A 16,016-nucleotide genomic window follows, 5' to 3' on the forward strand; every position below is an offset into this window, starting at 1 on the left:
ACTTTTGCATTCTGCATACATGATCGTGTGCATGTTCCCTGAAAGGCATTCAACATTCCACCATTATTTTAAATTAAACATGTCTCTGGCCAGTGGGATACAAAAGGTTTGTTTTGAAAAGCTCTACACAAAAGGGGATGGTGTGCTCAGAGACTGTCATTTCATTGGATCCCTACTAATCAGTTGAATTGCATTTGCCTACACAGCAAAAAACACACTTGTTTCAAACATCCAGGAGCAATTCAGTCTGTAATTAAAGGAACATGCGGGGTTAGTTGCAACAAGTTTCCCATGTATCAGTATTTACCCTCACATTTTCAGGCACCATGTTTAATAAGACAGACAACTGCACTTTAGAGAATTTTTCTCTCCCTCTTCCCCCATTTCTTAGCAGCTGTCAAGTTACTAAAGAACAAGACCAACTGACAACGTCTGTCTTAGACCCATTAAACAGGATCATACTTGTTTTGCAAACCTGTGTTTGCTCCTCGAGAGAACTCCTGTCACCAAGAAAGTATGACAGTCCCTGCTAATCCCACTAGGGTTGACTACAGCTGTATACATTTTGTCATTTTCAGGAAGGAGACTGGCATTAGAAAACTGACCAAACAAAAGTTTATTAAAATAATTTAATTATTAAAATATATCTCTCTTAAATGTCTAACCTTAAGAACAGATATATCCTCTATGACAGGATTTACAGGTCTCCCCTCTCTAATGCACTGTTATTCCAATTGGGCTCCCAATTGAAATGCTGGCACTCTAAATGCTATGTGCCCACAGGCTGGAAAAAAACAAAAAAAAAAAAAACAAAGACCTAGCCTAGGGGGGGGGGGGAAGCAGATCTTGAAGATCACCTATCTTGGAGAAAAGAGAATATTCCAAGACATGGCCATCTTGGACTTGGTATATGCAAGTCCATTTTTCAGCCATTCAGTCTTCGTGTTTCCTAACTCGGTCTAACAGGCCCCGACATTTCAAATGTTTATCTAACAATTGCCATATGAAAGTTGCAGTTGCAGATATATGGAAGTGCATAACATACACCCAAGCATCAAGTGTGTCTTAACAAGTACTAGAAATCGAGTATAGAAAGGACCCATCGTTCTCCCCACACCAGTCCCTCAAGTGCCAAGCAGAATCCAACATCTAAAATAATAAAAAGGGAGGATAGAGCATTACTTAGCACCTATCAAATCTTCCTTAGCCCTCTTCTCACTTGCAAGGAAAAGACCACACATCAAAGATACCAAATTCAGTTATCACAGCTAACCTTGTAACAGCGTAATTATGGCTGTTCCATTTGTACACCATTTAGCAACCAAAGGTGCATCCAGATTTATTAAAATCTTCACAAGTAATATGTTTGTTTCTGTTACCGACTTTACACATCACTGTACTAATATTCAGAAGACTAAACTTCAGTGGAGCGTTTTTTAACCTACCATCCCTCCAGGTCCAGTTATTTTCCCAGTTATCGTGCCCATATAATACTGGAACAGAAACTACCTCTGTTAGCTGCCTGACTGATGCCCCCTCTCAGCCAACCCTTACGGGTTTGGCTTTTTTTAGTAGAGCTAGCATATCTTAAATTTATTTTTTCCTTGCTTTTGAACAGTGGACACTTAAATTCATCTCTGGGGACAATACAGCAAAAGCTCTCAGCCAACCCACTAATGGGGGAATGAAATGTTCCAACTGGCAGATAGAAAAATGACTGATTGTCAGGCAGCAGAGCAAAAAGTCCAAAACATACTTTTTTTTTATTTCACTAATTTCTCTAAAGCTTTTAACTTTTCCTTCTACACCATGTTTATGTTTCCAGTTTATTTTAATTTGTTAACCAGATAAAGTGGTAGGTGGTCTGGTACAAGACTTCTCAGCCGTAAACCAAGCCACTGGCAAAACTGCAAGTTAAACAAGCATTCATTAACCATAGCTTATTTTCTATAAAATATATACTGAATTATTTTGGCAGATTAACATGGTTATAAGAAAGTTGAAAATAAAAGTACAACCATTAAAAGTTACATAAAACAAATTCATAACAAATTACAAGAATAAAATATGTACACAAATACTAGGTAAAAAGTGATACAGTGTAACAGTGCAAAAAAAGCACAGTATTAGACCAGATTCCAAGAGACTTGCTAAGTGTAAGTAACGTATTCTAGTGTAAGCCTGTTCTGATTACAAAAGAGTTGTTCTCAGTACACTAACTAGGGCTAGCTTTGTTCTTTTGCTTAATATCATACTATTCTGAGGTGCTAAGGTGTTCTACTTTCCTCTTGTTGTTTCTTTTTCCCTGAGACGTGCAAACCCTCTGTAAGCATTTTCACAAAGTGTTTTCCTGCGTGCCACAGGCCCACAGCACAGACGCACAACCTTTTTCTTCAAATAGTAAATATGGGAATAGCTGCTAAATACATTGGCACTTTCACTATCATAGGACAGACTTCCCATGCATGTGCGGGAAGTATGTCCTGTCTGTGTCTTTCGGCTTTTCCCGGTTAGGGGTTGCCACAGCAGAACGCCAGTCCGCTAATGATTGGTAGTTGATTTTTACGTACCAAGTTACCAGCTCTGATGCACAACCTTCAACGAAGGTACACCCATTCATGCATGTCTCCACGCAGAAGACACTCTAGCTGAGAATCGAACCGGACAACGTCTTACTGTGAGATGACAATGCTACTGCAGCACCACCACCGCGGGTACACGGGAAGTATGTCCTATGACAGTAAAAGTGCTTAACATGAGATTTTTTTGAAATGAAAAAAAAAAACTTTTTTGCCAATATTAATTATTTCCCCATGTACCCCTAAATGACCAGCCATGTACTCCAGCTTGGCAATAGCTGGTTTATGCAGTTGTGTAATGTTCTTGAGATTACTGAAGTGGGGAAGGAAAGGGCCTCTGTTTTTTGCAAGTACAGACAGTGCATACACAAGATGCTACCCTAAGACCTGCACAGACTTTTGATTATATGTCCTAGGATTGGGTATCTTGATTAAGATTGCTCTGTATGTAAACCGTTTACTTCTAGGCCCCTCTTGGACTGTTAAAATAAGTTGGTCCTGAAGGGACTTTTGAAGGGGGACCCATCCAAAGAAGAAAAAGAGGGGGACTAATTCTGCAGTAAAAACAGGCTTAACAGACCAGGAAAGAAGAAAGAAAGAAAAGAGCAATTGGAAGAATTGGGCCTCCCTGTCTTGGAGATGCTGCCTCCTACAATATTCTGAAGGTAGTAGTTTCATCATCCACTTGATGAAAGCTCTTACTTGACCACTCCTTTGCTGTAAGGCTCCTCAGTTAAGGTAGTAGGCTGTGGCCTCATCTAACTGTGCTCTCGGAAGATTCTTGAATGTTTAGCTATCTAGGTTTCCTTTATATCGCCCCATGTCTGCAGTGTCATCCTGCTCCTGTCAGTCACTGCAGAACCCCACACTGTTGGACTGAGACAAGATGATGACAGCATTTTTCAAGGGTCTCCTTCAACTTGGTGTTCTCTCGGCCACTTTGGTGCCTAGGACATTGTGAGAAGAAGTCCAGATCCCTTTCAAGTCAGTTCCTACCATAGCCCTAATTCCAGCACAGGCAATATCGGAACCAATCAGAATCACCCTGGCAGTGTTTTCTGCACCTCTGGATGTGACTTCCATTGTGTTGATGCTCTCATCACCAGTGTCCATGTATGTCCCAAGAATCTCAGTGATAACTCACACTTGGCTGAAAAGTATCCATGCTGGGGGCTTGGTGACAGTACCACCCCTGATGCTTTTGGGATCAAGGTTTGTGTTAATTAACTCTCTCATTTATTTAATCTGTGTTGCTGAAGACTGCTGTGGTGGTCTCAGTACCAGTGGTCAGTAGTAATAATCCATGCATCAGTGCTGGTGGCAACTCAGTGGCGATGACTTCATTCCCAGGTACCTCGAAGATCTACTCTGACCTTCCATCTAGAACAGGCATCTGCTGCACTTCATTGCTGAAGTAGAGCCTGGTCTATTCCTCTGTCTTGCCTTCCTCAAAAACTAGAGAGACAAGAGACCCACAGGTCTAGGTTACCTTATCCACAAAACCACAGATATCCTTCACGATAGGGAACCAAGCAGAAAGATGAAGTGAAAATGTTCTTTATTAAGACTTCTGGTACCTCAGCCTTTCGCTTTCAAGGAATAAATACATCAGTAAAATTGCTTCCTTTTATACATCAAATAACCCATTGAAATTGTCTCATTAAGTAATTAAGTAGTCCGATAATTAAACAGTCAATAACATAATTTCAGAAATGTGCAAGCATCTTAAAGGGGACTTTGTCACCCCATATTTTCGTGCAAAATAATACATACAATGTTTCCCCATTTTCCACCCCCCAAAAATAGAATTCCTTGCAAATTAATAAAGAACATTTTCACTTCATCTTTTTGCTTGGTTCCCTATCGTGAAGGATATCTGTGTTTTTTTGGATTTTTGTGGACTTTTCAGTGTTTCTAGTATCTAGGTTACCTTAGCCACAGGAGATTCAGTTAATCCTCTACAAGTCCACCTCAGAAAAGTTGTGCAAGAGAAAGGACATAGAACCTACACCAGATGCAGATCTTGACAAAGAGGAAGCTTCACCACAGTCCACCACAGTCCACTATGGAGAACACCAAGTTTGGTGAAATTCTTAACATGATGAGATGGGGGAAGCATGGCTGATAGCTCCCATGTCCCCTGAGGAAGAGATCCTCCAAAACGTCTACAGGTCCTCACCCCAGCAGACTGACTGATACTCCCACCAGACAAATTCGTAGATGTGGTGTGTTCTAAAGCATGGAGGGAATAGGATGTTGTAGAGCTGATGCCCAGAAACCATAACTTTTTTATTATTTTATTTTTTTTGTGTTGCAGACCCCCAGTAATAGTCCCCACTGGAGTAAGTAACTCCTTATAGACTCCATTGTGATCTCAACAGCCTCCAAGTTTGAGGTCCCAGTAGGATGCTCAGGCCATTCCTCCTCTGAACCAAGATTCCTGGATGAAGGATAAATTGGGAAAGTGGGTCTGTGGATCAGTCACTTTTTTCTAGCGGAGTGATGAACTACTTGGCACATATGGAAAGGTTTTAGAAAGACATGACAGGCAAGACTACTGAAACTCTGAAATAGTTGCTCAGTGTAGATCTATGTAAACAGCTGGAGACTCCAGTACCCCTGAATCTATTTACATTGTAATCCATGCATGTTTACACAATGGAGTGGGTGAAGCATCTAGATTAGTGGGCTAAGGAAATGCAGTTGAAGTATCTGGCTGAGCTCAGTTTGGTTGCGTGGAACACTGTAAGACTGTCTTCATGCTCCTTTTGAAGGATCTTCACGGTTTGGACAAAAAGTGAAAGATGAGCTGCTACAGTGTGAGCAGGAAGGCAAAATGCCACAGCTCCACAGAGATCATTTCAGAGAAGGCAGAAGAGAGCTAATATTTTGTTTCAGAAATTCCAGCAGCCTGAGCTGTAGCAGCAGTTTGACAGGGGTTCCTGGAGTAGGAAGAGTCTTTGAGTCAGGGGCCCAAAAGTGAATTGAAAGGCATCCAAGAAGGCCTCAAGTACAATAGAAATGGGTGGGAGTGCCCATTTCCAAGAGATTGTGGTATCGTTTATGAATGTCTGTAATCTGCATAGACTCCCACTCAAAATGTTTCATCATGTTTAAAATAGTCTCCAACAAAACCTTCTTTCCCAGGAGAGTCAGGAGAAATGCAGTCTTGATCATCTGAATGGACTTGGTTAGGAGAGTGGATATGAGATGAATAGGCCAGGAATGGTGTGAATCAGAAGCCTCCTTATCTTCAGGAGGGGATAAATCCACAGCAACCTTCTGATGGCTGGGGCATGCTGAGAAGAAAAGGATGGGTGCTTCAGGGCCATAATGGCTATGTATAGGTCTTGAGAAATTTTTATCCATTCCTTCTCCCTAGAAGGGGGAGAAGTTACATGTTTAAGTTTTTTGGCATTTCTTCTTTTGAGTGACATCCATATAAACCAACCATGATAGTTCAAATCCCTGACATGCCTCAATAGGTTTACCTGGGATCTCTTCCTAACTAGTATTTGGTGAATTCCCTGTGGACTTTCCAAGATGATATGTGTTTCAGCTTTACCTATGGGTTCCTCAGTTGTAAGAGCCTCTGACAGAGTCTCTGTAGACAGCATCTGAGATGAACCCGAAGTACATTGGTTTCTGAAACCTCAATGGATACAGTGGAGTTAGAAAGAGGTGACTGGGATTCTGACCGAGTTCTTTTGAGTTTCTTCTTAAGCAGTAATGATAAGTCTGGGAAGTGGAATCTGCCATCTTGGAGTAGCCAAGCATTTAAGACACTGGGTCTCCAGAAAAGTATTGCGCAAGGATGAACAGGATAGCAATGTCTTGGGTACAAATGATTGTCAAATGGAACAGGCCTTGTAGTCCTGTTCTATCCTAAGCAGAAAAGATAGTATACAAGTCTTTGTAAGGAATTTACCGACCACACTTGCACTTGCTTCTCTTACCTCACATGTAATACTGGCAGGCAAGCAAAGGAAGGTTCCCCAATTGGGCACTTATCTGTTTACTCAAAGCAATGGTACCAGTGACTAAACAACAATCAATCCAATGGAAATGTGACTTGCATTTGGGTTGGCAGCACAATATTCTGAGGAATTACACTCATATGTCCGCCTGTATACCCCTGCACTAACGAGTTCAGGTCGCATGTTGGATGTACAGTTTTGGGAAGGTAAAACTTTGGTACCCTCAGCCAGACGTCAGTGGTGGCAACTCATTCATTATGAATACTGCAACAGTGATTTCAGTCAGGACGTCTATTGTTATGGTAAGTTTTTGCACAACTTTACTTTTGACAGGGGTTCCTGGGATAGAAGGAACTTCTCTGGTAACTTCCACCAAAGACGAAGAGGTAGACTATACCAATAGGGATTCTATGGTCCCTTACCAAAAGCAAGGCAGTATGAACCCTGAACGGTTGCCCAACTGACCTACTTTTTAGGCAGTTGGGGGAAATAGCTCCCTGCATCCTTTTGTATGGCTGCCCATCACTCAAAATTCTTTGGTCAGAGAGATCATGACCACAGGCTGTAGAGTAACATTTTTACAACTACTTACACAACTGCCCCAACATCACCCATGGTGCCACTCCATCAAAGGAGGGTAGCTCAGCAAGAAGTGAAAAAATTTCTTTCTAAAAGAGACATCCGCGAGGTTTCACCAGACCAGAGCGGATCCAGATTGTACTCCGGGTTCCTCTTGGTGCCAAAAAAAAAAAAAAACTAGCCAGTACCAATTCAGAGCCCTTCCATTCCGTCTGTTCACAAGTCTTCGGGAGTTCACCAAGTTCACAACTCCATTTGCAGCGGGCATGTGACTGTTAGGGATACAGTCGTTCAAGCTGTATCAGTCCCTTACCATTACAAATAGCTGGATGGGGCCTCAGTTCTCAAGGTTCTTGACTTTATGTTGGCCACTATACAAACAGTCCAGTATGCCAGATTATACATGAGAATGCTTTGACTGTGGTGGTGGTGCTGCGGTAGCGTTGTCGCCTCACAGTTAGACGTTGCCCGTTCGATTCTCAGTTAGAGCGTCTTCTGTGTGGCGACATGCGCGGACGGGCGTTCCTTCGTTGAAGGCCGTGCGTTAGGCCCAGCAAGCCAGCACGTAAAACTCTACTGCCAATCATTAGTGGACCGGAGTTCCGCTGTGGCGACCCCTAACCGGGAAAAAGCCGAAAGACACAAACATACATGAGAATCCTTTAGTGTACACTAAAAGTTCACTTGTGTCAAACAACACGACCCATGTCAAATACAGTAAGGATGACCAAAATATGTCTGAAACATCTGATGTTCACCATTATGATCACTGCTGGAGTAGCCTAATGGTTACTGCACAGGATTGAATTGGCCAGCTTCCAAATCGTCAGGGTAACTTCCACTTGTCCAAATTGTTATCTTGTTCTGAGCTGACTAAGTCAGCCGACTAAAAGTCAGGTTTGGCTGCCAAGCCCTTCAGAGATTTCCTCCAACAGAAATCTGTCAATCTCCCTTGTCTTCTTTCCAAGACCTAAATATGAGTGAGAAATACTTCACACCTTGGATGTTGACAGGCAACTAAGGTAACATCTTGGCAAAATAAAGTCTTTCTGAACTTCGGATCAGTTAATTTCTTGTGAAGTAAGAAGGGACCTGGGTCAAAGCAGACCATTTCTAAATGGTTGTCCAGGCAATGTCAAGGCCCTCTTTACCAGAGCTTTGGCTTCATCTATGGCTTTTTCGAAAGGGCTGGACTGTAGACGTATTTTAGAAACAGCAACGTGATCATCTATGCATATTTGTACAAAGCACTGTAAACTAGATTCCTTCTGCAGATCTGGACAGGATTTAAGACCATTCTCAAGGGGCTGCTAGGCCCTTCCTCCTAACAGTAGATGTTTGAATGGTCACTACTACAATAACTACACCTTCTCTTTATCCCCCTTGTTTGTATGTGTTGCTAAGGGTGGACATGTATTTTTTTATTTCCTTAGCAATATCCCATCAGGGTTTTGCATCCCTGTCTCAGTTGGTATGAAAATTCTGAAGGGAGTGGCCAGCTGTTTTATCCTATGTAGGGTATAACCTATATATTCTTGGCTACCGTTATGGTAAATTTACTAACACAACTTTGCTTTATGGTAAATTAACCATGGAAAGCTGAATTCAGTTAGATGCCTTGTACATCCAGTTCCATTAACCACTCTTATCTACAGATGGGTCCGTGCTGTGGTGAGGGGGGCATTGTTTAAACAGGTCAGTCCAAGGGACATCGACCACAGATGAGGCCAGGCTGCACAAAAATGTCTTGGAGATAAGAGCAGTCTCTCTTCCATTACAGGCATTTCAGGGTCTGCCTCCCAAAGTGCAACATGGTAGTGGTAAGGTACATCATCAAGCAGAGCAGAATTTGCTTTCACCCCCTCTGCTAAGAAGCTATGCAGATTTGGGAATAGGTCATATGTTTGCAACATTTTTTAGTAGCAGAGCACGTCCCAGGAACATCTAGCAAGATTGTGTAGACAGCTTGAGCGCGTTTCTCCCAAATCTACTCTCTGCTCTCATTGTATGTTTTGTACACTTGTATTTTCAACCAAAAGGGGGAATATCCTCTTATTGTATACTAATGGCTATAAAGTGTACAATCTGTATGCTACTACTCTGTAATGTATCTTTTTGTAAATTTTTCTAATGGCTATAAAGTGTACAATCTGTATGCTACTACTCTGTAATGTATCTTTTTGTAAATTTTTCTTCTCTCTGTAAACTTATAGAGTTTTTCTCCCCAGGACTCCGCTGAAAACAGACACTTGTTGTCCAGTCGGACTCTCCTGGCAAACAAATGTGAAATAAATAATAATAATAAATAATGTTTTTTCAACAAATGGGTGGCTTGAAAACTATTTTCCAGCTGGGAAAAAAACATATTGCAGTCTCTCTGCTGCACCATCCAACATCAAATGCATGCAGCTGACATGTGACTGCTAGGGATACCCCCCCCCTGTGGTTTGCATTTGCCCATAATTGGTCACTAGGGCTCCTGTAAGCATTTTTCTCTGTGCCACTCATTCTAAAATTTCTGCAGAAAGCCAGGATGGGCAAAGCTAAGGTCATTCTAATAACCCTGTTCTGGTCTTGCTAGCTTTACTTTCCACTGATTTGGTCTCGCCTAAGAATTTCTGTTACACAGCAAGACCCTGCCCTCTTGATGTAGCTTGGACATTCAGTCTGTAAGTTCATCTGTTTCTTTTTTCCACTTCCAATGATGACCAGGAACTCTAGGCTTCCTACCACAAGTTGTGCAGCTTATCACACCTTCTCAGAAGCTTTCAACCAGATGAATTTATAGAGTCCAATATGCAAAGTTCTCTGTATGACTGAACAAATAAGGCACAGACCCTTTTTACAGCTGCAGTCCCTAAAATTCCAACATTTTTGACAAAGCATTATCATTCGTGGTCCAGCTACTCTTCAGTCAGACTTCATTTGGCTGAACTTTCCACCTGTCATCCAGGCTTTACATCATCACTAGCTTCTTACAAGCTCTGTAATGCATTCCTTAAAGGAAATCTTTCATTCCAGACCACTATTGTCTCAAACTTCCCCCTCTGTGAGACTTAAATCTTTCCCCCATTTGAGCCAGATCATTCAGCAGATGTTACATTTCTGTCCTGGAAAACCCTTCTGCTGGTAAACATTACTTTTGATGTATTTCAGAACTACAGGCCTTCTCACCTAATTTCCCATAAATTGTCTTTCACAAAGACAGGGTATCATTTAAAACTAATCACTTTTTCATGCCAAGGCTGAATAACTGTTTTTGTTATCCAAACTACAGGTGACGATGGAGAATACAAACTGCACTGTCTGGTTGTACACAAGCATCTCAGATTGTACCTTAAAGGAATTTAGAAAAGATGACCAGTTATTTGTGCCATTCTCTAAAATGAACAAGGGCAGACAGTAGTGAAGTTTCTCTGTCTAAATGGTTATCTGATTTTATCTTCTGTTATTTGTCTAGCAACCCGACTCAACCTTTCAAACTTAGTCTACTTTGTCAAGGCTCAAGTTACCCTTGTATGAGATCTGTGCTATTGCAACTCTATCTTCCTTACATACGTTTGCTAAACATTGCAGTTTTGGTATTTTATCTAGGTCAAAGCCTACTTTGGAGTGTCCATTCTCAAAGGTCTGTTATACTAATTCCACTCAAGATCTGGCTGGGGGGAGGGAGCTGTTTATCTTTTCCATTGAATGGACTGGACCAACTTAAATACATAAGCAGTGTACTTACCAGAATGATAGATTAAGTTGTTCTCTTTCCATACACTGGAAGCAACCTTCGCACATACTCCCTTCATATTATCCAGATCCAGAGGGACCTAAAGGAATCCCAGAAGCGTACATACAGTTGACTATAGGAGCAAAATTGTTAACTGTTCTTAGATGTTATTTATTCCATATATCAGTACATGCGTCAGACTCATAGCTTCACTCAGTCTGGAGAGGGTAGCTTTGAGCAGAGTGTTACGGGAAGAGGAGGAGCTCAAACTGGTTAGAGTTGTAATTGTTGCAGTGGTGAAAGGTGTCTTTGGCAACCAGTACAGTAGTTCCAGTGTAAGGACAAAGACCAACTAACTCTTTCTTTCTGTTAAGTATATTACTCAGACCATAGCAAGAGGTAAGTTCAGAACAGGTCATCTGCGGAGTATAGAAGTCTGGTGTTTCATTTAACATGATGCACGTCTTTGTTTTTTCATTCTAGAAACACCCTTTTATCAGACGATCAGAAGTAGAGGAAGTTGATTTTGCTGGCTGGTTGTGTAAAACCATGGGACTGAAGCGGCCGAGCACACCCACCCGCACTGCCATGTGAAAATGGAACCAATCTTTATTTGCATCCTGCAACCTGCCTGTCTGGTCCAAAGCAGCCGTGCTGTTCATAAGAAATGTCACTGTCTTGTCTGTGTCAGTTAAATCACCTAAGAAAAGGAGTTTCATTCACGCTGCCAAATCTTATTCAAGACTGAAGATTTTTGTCTTGTTTTTTTTTTTTCCTGTCACTGGACATGCGCTGCTTTAATCAACAGTTGCTACCTGATTTGGGGCCATGAAAATTTGGTCACTATGGGAAATTTTGTGAACCTGCATTTTTGTAAAGGTTTATGAAAATAGTAAATTAGTGTTTATTTTAGTTGTTTCAGAAGGTTTAAGTACTGTTTTACAAAGTAAAATAAGGTGCTCATTCTAGTTTTTATTACTGTTTATATTTTGCCCAATTTGAGTGCACTGGACTTCACTTGGGGATGGTTTGAGGTACTCTGCAACTCCAAAAAAAAAAAAAAGTGGTTGGAAATGTAAACACACATTTTAAATGCTTTAGTCCTGCTTCCCATGTAGAAAAAAGTCATATATTTTAAATGCTTTAGTCATGCTTCCCGTGTAAAAAAAGTCATAGCGTTTATTTTAAATGCTTTAGTCATGCTTCCCGTGTAGAAAAAGTCAGTGTTTATTTCTGGAATGCTGTAGGCCTAATGCAGATGTACTGCTCTGCACTAAGCTCATACCCCAGCTAAGCAGCACAAACACATTCTAAGAACTGCTGTTCTCCAGTCAAGGTCAGCTTTGCCCTGCACTCCAAAGTAATTTGTAGCATTGGGATGTCTGCATATGATTTTATAGGTTATTGTCCCTTTTAAGAACACCACTGTAGTTTGGCATTGGTACACAACTTGTTTGAACCTCAGCAGAAGTGTTTTTAGTTTTATTGGATGGTTATGTAACCATATGGTGCTTTCCCTCTGAATGGGTATGTTAATTGTTTGCACAGACTGATTGATTGTGTGATACTTGCTGTTTTATGTGCATAGTGCATATAATGTGTTCTTATATTGTGCTTAAGCAATAATGCCCAACAGGGCATGGCTGTCTGAGATCATCCATCATCTCACAGTGTTACTGGATGCAGTTTAAGGGAGTAAAACCCATATAATTTGCTCAGTCGAATATAATAATCTCAAGTATATAAACCTAAAGTGAGACTGGAATTGATGCAGTGCAGTTGTGCTGAGATAGCCATTTTCCAAATTGCACACTGACCAGTCAGAGCTCAGTATTATCCTTGCCATTGCATTGCGTAATAATATAAAAAGTGTTGAGCCAGTCGTGACTGAATTGCTAGACTGGTGACTTAGTATTGCATATGATTTGTGGGTAAATTGCTTGGCTGATAAATCAGTGCTGCTTATGGTTTGTGGCTGTTTCCCTTCAGAATTTAGCAGGGCTTATATATTCCAAATACAGGAGGAAAACTGCTTTCATAAAAAGTGGTCATGTTTTGTTCCAGAATTTAAGATATTGAATCTTGCAGGCTTTAGAAAATAAACCCTGCCTCTTTGTGTAACTTGTAATAATATTTTTACTAGAACCTGTTAATGTCGGTGCTGTATGTTTTCAGGTTGCCAGTGACTGTATCTGTGAATCATTTTCAAAACATCTTCTCTCTGGAGTGCTGTTTTGAGTTTGTAACTTAGTAATAGAGTGAAACTTTACCAATATTCTTTGCAGTCCAGGATGTCATCAGGAAGGGTAACTGTGCCTTAGCTGGCCTATGTTTTTGCATGCTGCCTGGCTTGAGCACCTCAGTTTTAGTGCCATAGAAGAGATCTGTCTGATGTTATTTGTTCCCAAACTGTCCACTCATGGATCTTTAAAGGGAAGCACTAAGGATATTAATTTCATTCTCTTTCTTCTTGGACAAATATTACTTTTTTGCTGGGACAGATGTGTTACAAGTTTTAACTTGGTTTTAATGCTTTGCCATCTGTTTCTGATTTGAGTACAGGAAACAAGTAACAGAGGTCTAAATTTGGACATAAATGCTTCATTTTTTATCATCAGCTACTTTTGGGCTACCTACAGGAAAACCTGATCTTAAGTAGTTAACTTCATTTGATCAGCAACCTGTGGGTATCAGATCCGAGCCGGCAGCTTTCCTAGCCAAAGATCCGAGCTCCAAGCTCCTCCCCCTACCCATAATGCCCTGCCACCTCCCTCTAACCCTCAGATCGAGTTTGCTGCGGCTTCTTTAAGCATCTTAGAATGAGCTCCTAGCGTGGGTGTTGCGAGTTTAAGGCTTTTTTATATACTTTTGTCAAAAAATTCTATAACTTTGTATGTGTGGTTCCCACAAACCCAGTCTCACGTAGAACTATCACAACTGCAAACCAAACACATAAACACACAAAAACATACTCGGAGGCGCTGATTAAAAATCTACCAAAACAGAGGCCTCCAAAGCAGACACCCAAGCAACCGCCACCTCAAGACATAGCGCATTCAACACATAGTTCACAAAGTCAGTGTGCTAAACAGTCACAGCCCTTAAGGCCAAACAACATGCCAGACACACTTGTAATAGGTGACTCCATAGTCAGATACACTGACGTCCCGCTCACCTGACTGAACAAGGAAAAGGTCACAGTAAGCTGCCTGTCAGGCGCTAGAATCCGCCACATAACACAAGCACTCGGGTCACTCCACAGCAAGTACAAATATGACTCGGTCATTGTCCATGCCGGTGTGAACGACCTGAGACGTACCTCCCTGGACTACATGAAAAGAGACATAGAGGAGCTCTCTGATTATGTAGCCCAGGCCGGTATGACCCTGACCCTGAGCAGCATCTTACCCTCACCAAGAATGATGCCACAGTACAAAGACAAAATGATCAGTTTTAACAATTGGCTTAATTACTGGTGTCATTCTAAGGGGATCCAATGTCTGTCTGCTTGGGATGACATGCTTGACAAGCCACGCTGCTTCGCAAGAGATGGCTTGCACCTGTCACCCCTGGGCTTCCGGATATTGGCCAAGGCTCTTGCCACCCCCATAGTGCCTTTTTTAGGCAAGGCTCAAATGACAAACCTACCTCCCTAGAAAACACAAGTGGAAAAAAACTAAGGGTAATGCTGCTCAATGCCAAAAGTCTAAACCTCAAGATGCACGCTCTCGAAGCCCTCCTCAGTATGGAGAACATCGATGTCTGTGCAGTGACTGAAACCTGGTTCAAGGCTCCTGAGTGCACCCCAGCACTATCGGGTTTTACCTCATATCATGCTTTCCGGCCCCAAAACTTGGACCGAACCACAAAAGGAGGGGGAGTATCCATATTCATCAGATACCCACACCTCCAGGTTAGTGGCAACGCACGAAGCATCGGAGACCATCCAGGTGCAACTAACGATAGGCAAAACTGCCCTACAGTTTGTAGCATGATACAGACCACCCTCTCAAACTCAGGAACCCCACACAGCCTTCCTGAAGACACTGGAGAGTATGAATGTCTCTCCAAATACCATCATATTGGGAGACTTTAACTACCCAAACATAGACTGGGAACATTACTCAAGCCCCAACACCCTAGCCCAAAGGTTCCTAGAATTCATAAACTCAAATGCGATGGAACAGCTAGTCACCATTCCCACAAGAGGAGATAATATACTAGACCTGATCATCACAAACATGGGGACAAAATGCTCCACACCGGAAGTATATCCCTCATTGGTGAGATCAGACCATAAATTAATCTCGCTGGAAATCCACATCCCGCCCCCCCCCCCCCCAAAAGACCACAGTGAAGAACTTCTCAAAAGCTAACTTCACACTTCTTAAGACTGAAGTGGTATCCTTCAAGGCCCCTGGGCCAGTGGAAACCACAACCTACACTGCTGAATCCTTTACAAATGCCTTCTACGGGCACCTTCAAGAATGCATGGATCATGCAATCCCAAATAAAACCAAGACCCATTTCCCCCAAAGGCAGGCGCCCGGTCTGGTGGACCCCAGCCATAAACAAACTTTACAACAGGAGGAGGAAGCTACTACATGACAGAGCAAAATCCCTAAAAGGGAAGGCATCTCTGATCAGTACTAGCAAAAAACTATGATCGCTCATAAAATCATCCAAGGCCAACTTTGAGAGAAAAATCGCAAGACACAGAAGACAATCACAAGGCCTTCTTTAGCTATGTTAGAAACCTGGGTGGAAACTCCCAGATATGCTCAGAGTTGGTGCAAAATGACACAAAATACACTGAACCCACAGACATTGCCAACATTCTGGCAGACAGGTTCAGTGCAAATCCCCCCCCCCAAAGGAGAAATATCTATCCCAGCAGAGTGTAGCTTCCCTAACATCTCAGATGCCCAGGTGAGAGCCGCCCCCTCTAAAGCTTAAAAACACAGCATCAGTGGCTCCGGACGGTGTCCCGGGCTGTGTGCTACATGAACTCCAAGAGGAACTAAACCCACACATAAGGCTGCTGTTTAATCTTAGCCTTACTACAGGATACATACCCAAAGAGTGGCGCACGGCAACAGTGGTCCCACTCCACAAAGGCGGTGCTTCTACGGACCCTGGAAATTACCGTCCCATAAGCTT

At 42.1% G+C, this 16,016-nt stretch overlaps 1 protein-coding gene across 2 annotated transcripts in view; it reads left to right on the forward strand.

The window, feature by feature from the left end:
* The window catches only part of MAP2K2 (mitogen-activated protein kinase kinase 2), a 1,901,538-nt gene extending 1,888,561 nt beyond the window's left edge, over positions 1-12,977 (forward strand). For both annotated transcript variants that reach the window (XM_044055499.1, XM_044055501.1), the window contains one exon: positions 11,340-12,977. In XM_044055499.1, coding sequence (XP_043911434.1) covers positions 11,340-11,450 — 111 coding nt within the window. In that variant the 3' untranslated portion in view covers positions 11,451-12,977. The remainder of the gene's footprint in view (positions 1-11,339) is intronic.
* Positions 12,978-16,016: the final 3,039 nt, after the last annotated feature.

This window comes from Protopterus annectens, chromosome 13.part0, assembly GCF_019279795.1.
Source record: "Protopterus annectens isolate FY-2018-M chromosome 13.part0, PAN1.0, whole genome shotgun sequence".
Classification (NCBI taxonomy): Eukaryota; Metazoa; Chordata; order Ceratodontiformes; family Protopteridae; genus Protopterus; species Protopterus annectens.